Here is a 14,706-nt window from a genome sequence, read left to right on the forward strand (position 1 = left end):
ATATGTTATGCACAATATACATACATGTTTTACCAATTATATTATGTCTAATATGCACATATAACATGTATGATAGATGCATGAACATACAATTAACTAGATGATGTATCTCATGAATATGATATGTCAATTAAGATGGCTTAAGAGACTAGCATCTAGGTTTACCTAACCTATACTCACTTACTACGACACATATCCCAAACTACTTAGATTATAGACTCAATTTATATCCTAGTCTAGACATGACTAAATGAGATAAGGCTTATTGATTGTTGAGTCATCTTCAAGCTTTGTTAAAACCTTGTCTTCATCAAAACATAGACAAAAACATGCTAGTGTTATTCTTGACACTTTGCATAATTAACATGCACATAACGTCTAAGAATTATTCCAAGATTTTTGTTGGTATATAGAAAACTTTTGAAGTAATGTTTTATAAATATTTATCAACTTAATAATATAGGCGGAAAACTATTAAAATGAAACAAGTATGTATTAGAAAAATTAACCCTTCTTTTTCTCATTGTTTTAAATGAATTTTTCCCCAAAGTAAAACTATTTTTTTAATTTCTTATTCTTGATCCTTCTAGCGGATAGCTCTTAGTGGAGTCAAAAACAATTGAATATGTGAATAAAGTATATCATGTTATAAAGAGATAACTTATTTCATTCAGTAACTAAAATCATGAAATATGTTATATTAATTATTTTCTAAAAATATATTTCTAAAAACTAAACAAAATAGCACATATGTCATATTTTTAATGGCGAAAGAAAATAAGTTATCTTCTGATATGAAGAGATAAGTTATTCTGATTATATATATATATATATATATATACTATTATTTTAATGAAAAAACTGTGGAAATGGAACTTCACAACCCCACAAGTTAGAGCAATATAGGTAAACCTTCTCCCGAAGAGGATACCTTTATCATAAATCGTTTTATAATAAATTTATAGAGTCCCCTCTCATTTAAGAGTATATATGCACCCTTTCAAGTCTTATGACTCTAGTACCATGCTTTCAGCTGTCTATTGTAGAGAGAATACTTTATTTTTCTTATATTTTTAATAATAAAAATGTTATTTTATTATATAAAATGATAAAAAAGTTTTATCCTATTATTTTTGTTTTTTTATAATATTTGTCTCTTCATTAATGAAGATGATATTTACTTATTTCTATTAGGTTAAAACCCTTCCGATAACAAATTTATTATACCAAGTTAAATTATATCAATCCTTACCAGTTAAATTAATCTGCTAATCCATTGATTAATAAATATATACCATCTAGACATTTTATCTCAAATTTTGAAAAAAAAAAGAAATTGAACAATAATACATATATAATCAAATAATTTCATTTTCATATATTTTAAAGATATATTATTGTAATGTATATAATTGAATTAGTGAGAATGTTGAATTTTTTGAAAATGATAATAAAATTTTAGGATAGAACTTTCAATAAAATAAAATAGTTAATTTAATCAAATTTGTTTTATATAAAAAATTAATAATATAAAGTTGACATTATTTAACTTGATATAATATTTATAACAATATATGAAAGAAAAATGTATGCACTAAATAGTATATGTTTTTATATAATAGTATTAAACCATTCACCGTTTATATTTAATTATTATAAAAAGGTAAAATGATAAATAATATATTGTGTATATGTAAATTTTTAATGTGGTTGCACATATATATATATATTATACTTATTACACTCTATATATTATGAATTAATATACATGTAGCATAAGAGTTTGAACACTTTCAACGCTTGAGTGTATAATTCATGGATTAACTAAAAGTAGAATTGACTTTTTAGTTAAAAGTAATACAAAATCTGATGATTCTGCATCACACACCAGATTCAACAAATACTTACGCGTAAACCCAGAGCAACTTTGTTTTATTAGACCAATAATTACATTTTTCATTTGTGTAATTACAGAGCTACCCCTTGTCATTTTTCTCCGTTCAAAGTTACTTCTCTTCTCCCTCTCCCAATCGCTCCCTCAGCCATTGTATCATCCAAAATGTCGGTGAGTTTCAATCTTCCTTTTCTCTTTTGCTTATCACATTTTCCCCATTTTATGTTATTCAATTCAGATCCTATCTCTTTCTTTTTCTTTGTTTATTTATCTCTCATTATGTTATTTGATAATTCTTTCATGGGAACATGGAAAATCAAATAAATAAGAGAAAGGGAAATCCAAAATGTTGTTTGTTTTATATGAGGTTACTGCTTAATGGCCAAGCGGTCATGACTTTAAATCCTGTAAATAGTATTTCCACTTGCGGGATAAGACTACACATATACTCTCTAATAATTACCAGGTGAAAGTCTGGTGCACTGAACCTTCGTATCAGAAGTAAGAACTAGATTTGTAATATAACCATATAAGTGAAGTGTGGTTTAGATGTAGTGGTTACATTACAATGACTCTTATTGAAGAAGTAAGTGTTTTGGATCTATAATGTTTCAACCATGTCCATGACCTTTTAGATGTAAAGGAAATACTAATTTCCCACATCCCTGAAAAAGAGACTAAATAATTAGTGTTGCTTCTACATCTGCTGTTATTATGTGATTCACTTATTGGTTACACATGGTTAGTTTTTTTTCCTAGTTGAATTGATTCATTAAGGCGTTGTTTTGTTATTTTGGCTATGCCCACTAATTATTGTTAAGTCATTGAACATGGTTATAAATTGTGGTCATGGTTGTGATTATTGTGATTGCGGTCGTTGCAGTCATTGTGATGCGGATTGCTACTGTTGCGGTGTAAATTATTTTATGATCAAAAAGCTATTTTTGAATTCGATGTGGTCCTATGCAGCCGAAATTTGTCGGATGTAGTTGTGTTGCGGCCAAATGCAGCCGCATCATTGTGATTCAGTGTCACACTGCAACTGCGGTTGCGGCAGTCACCGCAACCGCAATATTGCAGCTGCATCATGTGATATAGTCTGCAATATTGCATTAGATGGATTTATGATGATGTATCCTCATGCCACACTCTATCACATTGATCTTTATAACTTTTTCAGAGGAAGTAAAAAAAAAAAATCTTTATTTTGGTTTGAATAGCTGGTTGTACTTTTTCTTGTTTTGCACATGTTAGTGCTTCTTATGATCCTTACTTTATAGAATATCATCCTTGAAATACATTATTTTAACATTTTATGTGCAGGCCCCAATGGACCATCTTGACGAAAGAGTTGAAGCGATTTCCCACTCTAAACCTACATCAAATTGGAGTATTCATATTTCAGATGTGAGGAGGAAATTTTTACGTTGTACCGTTTGCTTGCATTATAATTGTAGAATACATGTTCCGCGAATCAGCATTGTGTTTTTTGTGTGGATTCCTGGTCAAGAAATATGAATTTAAAGGCCTTTAAGCTGTTAAATCTGTGCCAGCATTTGAGTTACATACAGTTATTATAAATTCTAAATGCATACATATACCGGGAACTGAAAATGACATGAAGTTGAAGACTATTTTGGTTTTGTTTGTGAATTGTTTTGCTGGTAAACTACAATCTTTGTTACTATAGGTTAATCCTTCAAAACAATTCTTATCTGTGTCCTAATTTCCTTTTTTCTGTTGTTTCGGTTGTGCCATTTTCGTTAGTAGATTATAAGATTTCTTGTTATCACATGATGAAGTAATTTCCACATTCATTCCCTTTTGACTTATTACAGATAAGAACAGTTAAGGTTACAAACATATCACTAGCTACTCCCAAAAAGGATATTGGAGAGTTCTTTTCATTCTCTGGTGATATTCAATATATTGAGATGCACAGGTCAGAGTGCTTATAATGTTCTTATGTTTACTCACTTACGATTTTTATTGTTTTAACTTCTAAACTAAATATCACCCTCGTCTTTGGTGGTAATTCTGCAGGGAAACCGATCGCACACAGATTGCTTATGTTACCTTCAAGGATTCACAGGGAGCGGAAACAGCAGTTCTCTTGACGGTATATTTATATGAAAATATTTTTGTCTTCAAAACGTGAAGTACATTTCAAAATATGAGTGTGCTGCACCATGTATCCTATTAATCCTTTCTATCCAATCACTAAAAATGATAAAAAATAAGACAAAAAGAAACATATAATCTTAGTTGGTTTTCTTTTTTTCCTGGATGATGTATTTATTTTTAAGCCTATAAAAAAATGTACTTATTCTTAAACTTCTGACATAGGGTTCCAAGATAGGTGATCTATATGTCACCATCGTGCTGGAGGAAAACTACCAGCTGCCTCCTGAAGCTATTCCAATAAGTCCAGTAAGCACTTGATGTTTAATTTTAATTCTGCAGAATTTTGGTCTTCCTGAACAGTTGAGCTGCTATAGTAGTACATGTCTATGTAGTTCAATGTCTAACTACAAATACACTTTTCAGAACATATCTGTGTTATGTGCCCAAAATATCACTGTCGAACTACCACAAAATACCGATGTGTTTTATATATGAGCATTAAATTGTTATTCTTGACTGAATCCTACTTTCATGTTTTGAAATATATTGCTTCAGTATTTCTTTATTGTGTCTATTTATATGATCCTTAGTACCTTTGAACTTTGTAAAAAAATTCTAGATTTACTCTGCTTTTGTAAAAACCAACTCTTGCCTGAAGATTACGGTGCTAAATCTTGTTAGACACCAAATGTCCACTTGTGTCATAGCGGATCTAACTATGCCCTGTTAAAATAATTTTGTATGAAGTTAGATTAATAACTAAATGGCTACTTTGCCAATGTTTTATCTGCTGCACAAGTCAAATAAATATACTGCATACTTTGACTGGGCAAATTTGAGGGAGACTTTTAGATCTTTAGTTAGAGCTAAATGCACAATCTTTGAGTGTGTATACAAATTCTTCCCTCCCCCCGGGTTAGAAATTCTAACTTTTCACTATCAAATTCTAAGTATCTGTGGTGTTTCTGATGTCCTATGCTTTTCTCAATAGACAAACCAAACTGCTGCTGCAGTTCAGAAGGCTGAAGATGTAATGAGTACCATGCTTGCCAAGGGTTTCATTTTAGGAAAGGATGCAGTCAACAAGGCAAAAACCTTCGATGAACGCCATCACTTGAGCTTAAATGCTTCTTCCACAGTCGCTTCCATTGATCGGAAAATTGGTTTAAGTGATAAACTAAGCATTGGAACGGCTATTGTCAATGAAAAGGTGAGAGAGATGGATGAAAAGTTTCTAGTTTCTGAAAAGACAAAGTCTGCTATTGCTATTGCTGAGCAAAAGGCAAGTATTGCCGGATCTGCTATCATGAGCAACCCTTACGTATTAACCGGAGCTTCATGGATGTCAAGTGCCTTTAGTGCTATAGCAAAGGCAGCTGGGGATGTCAGCATGAAGACCAAGGAGAAGGTTGAACAAGCCGAATTGGAAAAGAAAGAGATCATTTACAACGAAAGGAAAGGGACCATTGATGATTTTGCACGAGTACACTTCGAGTCTTTGGATGTTGGCCCTGCAGTAGTTCCTGTCAACTCAGGTGATGATAAGAAGCTGGAAATCATATAACATGAACTGACTCACAATGCCTTACATCGTCATCAGCATAGTTGGATTGATTTAGTTAGCATAGTTATTTTCGGTCTTCGGTTGCTGTGCAGGTTTGTTGTACAACACTACAATGACAATTCTTGTTGATTGTTATAGTGATGTTAAGATTTGTTAGACACATGTGATTCTTAAATATAGCAAACATTCTTTAAAAAAGATTGTTATTTGTATATTATCTTACTATTTTTTAGTTTTTAAATCATTCACTTCACCCTATAGGTCCTATGTTATTTTTAATGCCCATGTTATCATCAGTATATTTAGTTTTGCAGAACCCAGTGTCATCAGGAGCAATTTACAATGACAGATACCTAACTCTGATCTATGTTTTACTGTTTTCATTTTTCCTTTACTGTGAAAAAAAGGATAGGCTATATAACTCCAGCTTTCCCCTTCAATACAAATTTGATCACGGTCATAGTTGTGAAAACCGGCTCGGACCGGCCGGTTGGACTGGGAACCGGCCTTAAAACCGGTCCGAGCCATGTATCAGATCGTTTATGCACAGGAACCGGGAAGAACCAGTCTTACTCAGGCAGATTACATAAAAATCGGTGACTCGGTCGGTTCTTGGTTGAACCGGCGAGTCAACTTTTTAAAAAAAAAAATCACAAACCTCAAAATGACGTCGTTTTGTGAGGTGTATTTTTGAAAGAAAAAAAAGCTCAAAACAACATTTTGTGCTATAACAACTAACCTAATTTTAGAATTATTGAATAGTGTCATACTAGTGACTAATTAGGAATTGCCTATTTTCATTTTTGTTGTCATCAACATGCAAAAGAGCTTCCCATCTATAATATGTCGGGAGTGTAAGTATTTTGGACTTATGATTGTCACTTCATTAGCCTTTTATTGAGCCTATGTTTTAAGTGTATTGCCCACAACAATTATCTTATTATTTAAATATATACCGCCTCTGTTACCATGTGTATGTCGTTAAACATATTTTATCTTCAATTATCTTATATTCAATTATCTACCTCTATCACTGTTTGATCTTAAAACATATTGAAATTCAATTATTATAGCTTAAAACCTATACATAAAAGTGGCGGTGTTTTAACTTTTATGGTATCCAACTAATTCTACTCCAAGTTCATGTCATTATGTGCATTCTTTATTGGTTGTAACAATGATATTTTCATGATCTTAATTTATTCCAATGATGGCAATTTTGATAAGTAATAACAATTAGCAATATCAGTAATATAGTAATACAATACTAATAAGTTTTTTTTCAATTTCCAATTGTTATAGTCATATAGATGATAGGTTATTTCCTAGATTTTGGGTTTTTGAAGAAATTTGTTGATATTGTGAAACTAACTGAGCCACTAGTGTGTTTGTTACGTCTTGTTGATAGTGAAGATAAACCCGCCATGGGTTTTCTTTACCAAGATTTTTATAAAGCTAGAGAAGATATGGTGAAAAGGTTCCAAAGAAATAAGAAGAAAGTGGAACCTTACTTGAACATCATAGACAGTCGCTGAGATTCTCAACTTCGTCAGAATCTTCATGTTGCGAACTATTGGTTAAATCCAGCTTGCCGATTTAATTTCGTAGAATTTGAAAAACATAAATCCACAATATATTGCCTTTTGGATGTCATTGAAAGGTGTTCTTATGAAGATCCTAATTTGAATACTAAATTGACAAGCGAGATGCGAATATTTAAAGATTCTGAATTAGATTTTGAACGACAAGTTGTTATTCGTGAAAGAACTACAGTGAGGCCGGGTAAAATTAGTGATTGTTGGGTTGTTTGGGTTGTTACTCAACACCAAAACCAGAAGAAAAGAAAGAAGATTCAGAAGATGAGAGGATTAGAGTTAGGAAGAAGAGAATTCTAACAATGAATATTCATCAATCTCATTCAAAAGCAAATTGAAACTTTCCTTATATAGTAAACCTGCCATAACAGAAATTCAAACAGATTTCCCAAAATGGCAAGTTTCAACTACCAACAACAAAAACAATCCTAATCAATTACAACTTGAATTAAAACTATTTTATCTCAACAGTGATTGATAGTTTATACTTTATTTATATTCTATAATTCTACTTCAATATATTATGAATATGAGTATATGTATTAACTTCATTACATTTGTTATTTTAGATCAATGGTGAGAATCATATGGATGTGGTGCACCAAATTTGCAACAATTGACGATCCGTATTTTAAGTCAAACATGTAGTGCTTCTGGTTGTGAACGAAATTGGAGTGTCTTTGAGCATATTCACTCAAATAAAAGAAATAGGTTAGAGCATCAAAAGTTAAAGTTTATTGAGATTCTAGTTTTCAACTCTGCAATTAGTTGTTCAAGCCAAACCAGTTGGCACGCTGCAAAACACCCTGAGATGTACTCTGCTTCATATGATGAGAGGGCAATTACTTTCTACTTTGATGAACACCATGAGATAGGTGCTTCATTGATTAAAAACAGATAACCAGAGGTGCTCTTCCTCTCCACCAAGTCTCCTCCAAAATCAGAATCTGCATATCCAACAAGCTGAAGTTCTGGTTCTGATTCCTTTGTACCAAATGGGAAGAAGATTCCATGATCTTTGGTGTCTTTGACATATCTCAACACCCTCTTTGCAGCAAGCAAATGAGTTCCCTTTGGCTTGCTCATGAATCTACTTACTAATCCAACACCAAAGGCTAAATCAGGCCTGCTATTGCACAAGTATCTTAGAGATCCTATTATTTGTTTGAAGTTGGTTTCCTCCACTGATTCTTCATTTTCATCCAATGTCAGTTTCAGATTGACTTCAACTGGACTGTTTGCTGAGTTGCAAGAGTCCATGTTAAATCTTTTTAGTATCTCTTTAGCATATTTGGTTTGATGCATCACCATCCCTGACTTAGTATAGGCAAATTCCATTCCTAGAAAGTAGCTCAACCTTCCTAGATCTGTCATCTCGAATTCAGCATTCATGACCTTCTTGAATTCCTCTATTCTTTCTGTGCTTGAACCAGTAACAAGTAGATCATCCACATATAAGCAAATGATCAAGATTTCTCCATCTTTATCTTCCCTGACATACACTCCATGCTCTACCTTGCATTTCAGGAACCTTAGCTGGAACAAGAATGCATCAATTCTCTTGTTCCATGCTCTTGGTGCTTGTTTCAATCCATACAATGCCTTGTTCAACTTGTATACATGTTGTTCTTTTCCTTTTGTCACAAAGCCAGGTGGTTGTTGAACATATACCTCTTCCATCAGAGGACCATGAAGGAATGCAGACTTCACATCTAATTGAAATAGTTTCCACTCCCTGGCACAAGCAATTGCCACAACCAATCTTATGGTTTCAATCCTTGCTACTGGAGCAAACACTTCTGTGTAGTCTACACCTTGTTTCTGTAGGAATCCCTTTGCCACAGGATATTGGAGAGTTCTTTTCATTCTCTGGTGATATTCAATATATTGAGATGCACAGGTCAGAGTGCTTATAATGTTCTTATGTTTACTCACTTACGATTTTTATTGTTTTAACTTCTAAACTAAATATCACCCTCGTCTTTGGTGGTAATTCTGCAGGGAAACCGATCGCACACAGATTGCTTATGTTACCTTCAAGGATTCACAGGGAGCGGAAACAGCAGTTCTCTTGACGGTATATTTATATGAAAATATTTTTGTCTTCAAAACGTGAAGTACATTTCAAAATATGAGTGTGCTGCACCATGTATCCTATTAATCCTTTCTATCCAATCACTAAAAATGATAAAAAATAAGACAAAAAGAAACATATAATCTTAGTTGGTTTTCTTTTTTTCCTGGATGATGTATTTATTTTTAAGCCTATAAAAAAATGTACTTATTCTTAAACTTCTGACATAGGGTTCCAAGATAGGTGATCTATATGTCACCATCGTGCTGGAGGAAAACTACCAGCTGCCTCCTGAAGCTATTCCAATAAGTCCAGTAAGCACTTGATGTTTAATTTTAATTCTGCAGAATTTTGGTCTTCCTGAACAGTTGAGCTGCTATAGTAGTACATGTCTATGTAGTTCAATGTCTAACTACAAATACACTTTTCAGAACATATCTGTGTTATGTGCCCAAAATATCACTGTCGAACTACCACAAAATACCGATGTGTTTTATATATGAGCATTAAATTGTTATTCTTGACTGAATCCTACTTTCATGTTTTGAAATATATTGCTTCAGTATTTCTTTATTGTGTCTATTTATATGATCCTTAGTACCTTTGAACTTTGTAAAAAAATTCTAGATTTACTCTGCTTTTGTAAAAACCAACTCTTGCCTGAAGATTACGGTGCTAAATCTTGTTAGACACCAAATGTCCACTTGTGTCATAGCGGATCTAACTATGCCCTGTTAAAATAATTTTGTATGAAGTTAGATTAATAACTAAATGGCTACTTTGCCAATGTTTTATCTGCTGCACAAGTCAAATAAATATACTGCATACTTTGACTGGGCAAATTTGAGGGAGACTTTTAGATCTTTAGTTAGAGCTAAATGCACAATCTTTGAGTGTGTATACAAATTCTTCCCTCCCCCCGGGTTAGAAATTCTAACTTTTCACTATCAAATTCTAAGTATCTGTGGTGTTTCTGATGTCCTATGCTTTTCTCAATAGACAAACCAAACTGCTGCTGCAGTTCAGAAGGCTGAAGATGTAATGAGTACCATGCTTGCCAAGGGTTTCATTTTAGGAAAGGATGCAGTCAACAAGGCAAAAACCTTCGATGAACGCCATCACTTGAGCTTAAATGCTTCTTCCACAGTCGCTTCCATTGATCGGAAAATTGGTTTAAGTGATAAACTAAGCATTGGAACGGCTATTGTCAATGAAAAGGTGAGAGAGATGGATGAAAAGTTTCTAGTTTCTGAAAAGACAAAGTCTGCTATTGCTATTGCTGAGCAAAAGGCAAGTATTGCCGGATCTGCTATCATGAGCAACCCTTACGTATTAACCGGAGCTTCATGGATGTCAAGTGCCTTTAGTGCTATAGCAAAGGCAGCTGGGGATGTCAGCATGAAGACCAAGGAGAAGGTTGAACAAGCCGAATTGGAAAAGAAAGAGATCATTTACAACGAAAGGAAAGGGACCATTGATGATTTTGCACGAGTACACTTCGAGTCTTTGGATGTTGGCCCTGCAGTAGTTCCTGTCAACTCAGGTGATGATAAGAAGCTGGAAATCATATAACATGAACTGACTCACAATGCCTTACATCGTCATCAGCATAGTTGGATTGATTTAGTTAGCATAGTTATTTTCGGTCTTCGGTTGCTGTGCAGGTTTGTTGTACAACACTACAATGACAATTCTTGTTGATTGTTATAGTGATGTTAAGATTTGTTAGACACATGTGATTCTTAAATATAGCAAACATTCTTTAAAAAAGATTGTTATTTGTATATTATCTTACTATTTTTTAGTTTTTAAATCATTCACTTCACCCTATAGGTCCTATGTTATTTTTAATGCCCATGTTATCATCAGTATATTTAGTTTTGCAGAACCCAGTGTCATCAGGAGCAATTTACAATGACAGATACCTAACTCTGATCTATGTTTTACTGTTTTCATTTTTCCTTTACTGTGAAAAAAAGGATAGGCTATATAACTCCAGCTTTCCCCTTCAATACAAATTTGATCACGGTCATAGTTGTGAAAACCGGCTCGGACCGGCCGGTTGGACTGGGAACCGGCCTTAAAACCGGTCCGAGCCATGTATCAGATCGTTTATGCACAGGAACCGGGAAGAACCAGTCTTACTCAGGCAGATTACATAAAAATCGGTGACTCGGTCGGTTCTTGGTTGAACCGGCGAGTCAACTTTTTAAAAAAAAAAATCACAAACCTCAAAATGACGTCGTTTTGTGAGGTGTATTTTTGAAAGAAAAAAAAGCTCAAAACAACATTTTGTGCTATAACAACTAACCTAATTTTAGAATTATTGAATAGTGTCATACTAGTGACTAATTAGGAATTGCCTATTTTCATTTTTGTTGTCATCAACATGCAAAAGAGCTTCCCATCTATAATATGTCGGGAGTGTAAGTATTTTGGACTTATGATTGTCACTTCATTAGCCTTTTATTGAGCCTATGTTTTAAGTGTATTGCCCACAACAATTATCTTATTATTTAAATATATACCGCCTCTGTTACCATGTGTATGTCGTTAAACATATTTTATCTTCAATTATCTTATATTCAATTATCTACCTCTATCACTGTTTGATCTTAAAACATATTGAAATTCAATTATTATAGCTTAAAACCTATACATAAAAGTGGCGGTGTTTTAACTTTTATGGTATCCAACTAATTCTACTCCAAGTTCATGTCATTATGTGCATTCTTTATTGGTTGTAACAATGATATTTTCATGATCTTAATTTATTCCAATGATGGCAATTTTGATAAGTAATAACAATTAGCAATATCAGTAATATAGTAATACAATACTAATAAGTTTTTTTTCAATTTCCAATTGTTATAGTCATATAGATGATAGGTTATTTCCTAGATTTTGGGTTTTTGAAGAAATTTGTTGATATTGTGAAACTAACTGAGCCACTAGTGTGTTTGTTACGTCTTGTTGATAGTGAAGATAAACCCGCCATGGGTTTTCTTTACCAAGATTTTTATAAAGCTAGAGAAGATATGGTGAAAAGGTTCCAAAGAAATAAGAAGAAAGTGGAACCTTACTTGAACATCATAGACAGTCGCTGAGATTCTCAACTTCGTCAGAATCTTCATGTTGCGAACTATTGGTTAAATCCAGCTTGCCGATTTAATTTCGTAGAATTTGAAAAACATAAATCCACAATATATTGCCTTTTGGATGTCATTGAAAGGTGTTCTTATGAAGATCCTAATTTGAATACTAAATTGACAAGCGAGATGCGAATATTTAAAGATTCTGAATTAGATTTTGAACGACAAGTTGTTATTCGTGAAAGAACTACAGTGAGGCCGGGTAAAATTAGTGATTGTTGGGTTGTTTGGGTTGTTACTCAACACCAAAACCAGAAGAAAAGAAAGAAGATTCAGAAGATGAGAGGATTTGAGTTAGGAAGAAGAGAATTCTAACAATGAATATTCATCAATCTCATTCAAAAGCAAATTGAAACTTTCCTTATATAGTAAACCTGCCATAACAGAAATTCAAACAGATTTCCCAAAATGGCAAGTTTCAACTACCAACAACAAAAACAATCCTAATCAATTACAACTTGAATTAAAACTATTTTATCTCAACAGTGATTGATAGTTTATACTTTATTTATATTCTATAATTCTACTTCAATATATTATGAATATGAGTATATGTATTAACTTCATTACATTTGTTATTTTAGATCAATGGTGAGAATCATATGGATGTGGTGCACCAAATTTGCAACAATTGACGATCCGTATTTTAAGTCAAACATGTAGTGCTTCTGGTTGTGAACGAAATTGGAGTGTCTTTGAGCATATTCACTCAAATAAAAGAAATAGGTTAGAGCATCAAAAGTTAAATGATCTTGTCTATGTTCATTACAACTTGAGGCTACAACAAAGGTATAATAATTATGTTTACTTGCTTCAATATATAACTAAATTTGTTTCAATTTTATTATATGGATATGTGGTCAAATTACTAAACTTAGGAACCGACTAAGGCATCAAAGTTACCTCATCAATTTTGAAGTAGTCGATGACCATTCTAATTGGGTAATGGAGGAGTCACCACATTTCTTAACCATTGAGGAGGTTGAGGCATTGCGTAGTGATCTTACTAATATGACAATCGGACCAATTTCTGATGATAATGGTATGTACCTTGATTATATTATGACTGTGAATATATGATTTATTAATTGGTATTTAATATTATATTAAAATGTTGTTTTTGTTACAGATCAATTAAATTTGGCTGATGATGATGATGACAGACAAGACAACACCATGGAAAATTCAAATCAAAATGAAAGTAATGATGTAGAAGATTTTGATTTATTTGTTGAAGAAGGGATGTGTAACTTAGAAGTAACTTTGTCTCCTTGGATATGATAAAAAAACTTAAAATTATTGCATCTTTATTATTTTACTATTGACATTGAAATGTTTGATAATTGGTATTATTTTTTGATAAATGTTACCTCTGTGACAAGTGTTTTTTACAATACATATTAGGTATTAATATTATTAGGAATTTATTGATGTAAACCGAGTCAACCAGTTCAACCAATGACTCATCGGTCCAACCAGTGACTCATTGACCCAATAGTCTGATCGAGTCGATGACCGGTCCGAGTTTAATAACATTGATCACGGTGAAATGAAAAGTCACAACTTGTTCCGTAAGAAACTAAAATTTCAATCTAGGTTTGGGTTTAGTTTCTATCTGGTTTTGACCAATATTTGATATTCTTAGGTATCAAGTTATAAATTATGGTTGTCATTTATTGTGGAAAATTCTAAAGAAGAAAGAATGTTAGATTGCCTACATTAGAGCAAACAAGAATATGCATGATATGATCAAGATATAATAGGATTGTACCAAACGTGAAAATTGAGCCTTTCCCCATTTTCATTTGTCTTATATATGCTTACCGTGCATATTCAATAACTGATGTCATAATGTGTATTTTTTGCTGATAATATTCTCCTAGTTAGAGACTTGGGAGGAATTAAATGAGAAGTTAGAAATGTAGAGACACGTTTTAGAAGCACGTGACTTTTGTATAAGTCGAAGTAAGATTGAGTGTAAGTTAATAAAGAGGCGGACAAACTACTATAGAATTAAAGCTTGAGGATCATAGTGTTAAGCAAGACATTAGATTTAAGTATTGTGGGATCAATCATTGATGCGAAAATTTATGGAGATGTAGATGTGAATGAAATGCTCAAGTGTCATATGTAGTAGAAGTATGTTATTCAAGCTTAAGGGAAATTTTTATCACACAACCATAACACTCTTAATGTTATATGAGATTTAACGTTGAGTGGTAAAATATCAACAATGGTGTAACAAACAATGTAGTATAGACTATAATATTGTATTAGATAAGTGAATAAATTAGAGAATATAT

The 14,706-nt window shown here is 32.7% G+C and overlaps 2 protein-coding genes across 5 annotated transcripts; both read left to right on the forward strand.

Annotated features, from left to right (window-relative positions):
• Positions 1,941-5,842, forward strand: LOC109330467 (binding partner of ACD11 1-like). Of its 4 annotated transcripts, none has more exons than XM_019564651.1 (6): positions 1,941-2,065; positions 3,218-3,301; positions 3,733-3,836; positions 3,938-4,013; positions 4,241-4,324; positions 5,010-5,842. In XM_019564651.1, exons 1-6 carry the CDS (start codon positions 2,060-2,062, stop codon positions 5,580-5,582), a joined length of 927 nt encoding a protein of 308 aa, XP_019420196.1. In that variant the 5' UTR covers positions 1,941-2,059; the 3' UTR covers positions 5,583-5,842. The 4 variants fall into 4 exon arrangements, with proteins under 4 accessions (XP_019420196.1, XP_019420198.1, XP_019420197.1 ...); XM_019564652.1 differs by having other exon boundaries at positions 1,955-2,061; XM_019564650.1 differs by lacking the exon at positions 1,941-2,065 and adding an exon at positions 2,448-2,480.
• LOC109330894 (binding partner of ACD11 1-like) lies at positions 8,875-11,083 on the forward strand. The gene is made up of 4 exons (XM_019565163.1): positions 8,875-9,077; positions 9,179-9,254; positions 9,482-9,565; positions 10,251-11,083. The coding sequence occupies exons 1-4, from the start codon at positions 8,875-8,877 to the stop codon at positions 10,821-10,823; spliced, it is 936 nt and encodes a 311-aa protein (XP_019420708.1). The 3' UTR covers positions 10,824-11,083.

This window comes from Lupinus angustifolius, chromosome LG17 (genome assembly GCF_001865875.1).
Source record: "Lupinus angustifolius cultivar Tanjil chromosome LG17, LupAngTanjil_v1.0, whole genome shotgun sequence".
In the NCBI taxonomy this organism is placed as follows: domain Eukaryota; kingdom Viridiplantae; phylum Streptophyta; class Magnoliopsida; order Fabales; family Fabaceae; genus Lupinus; species Lupinus angustifolius.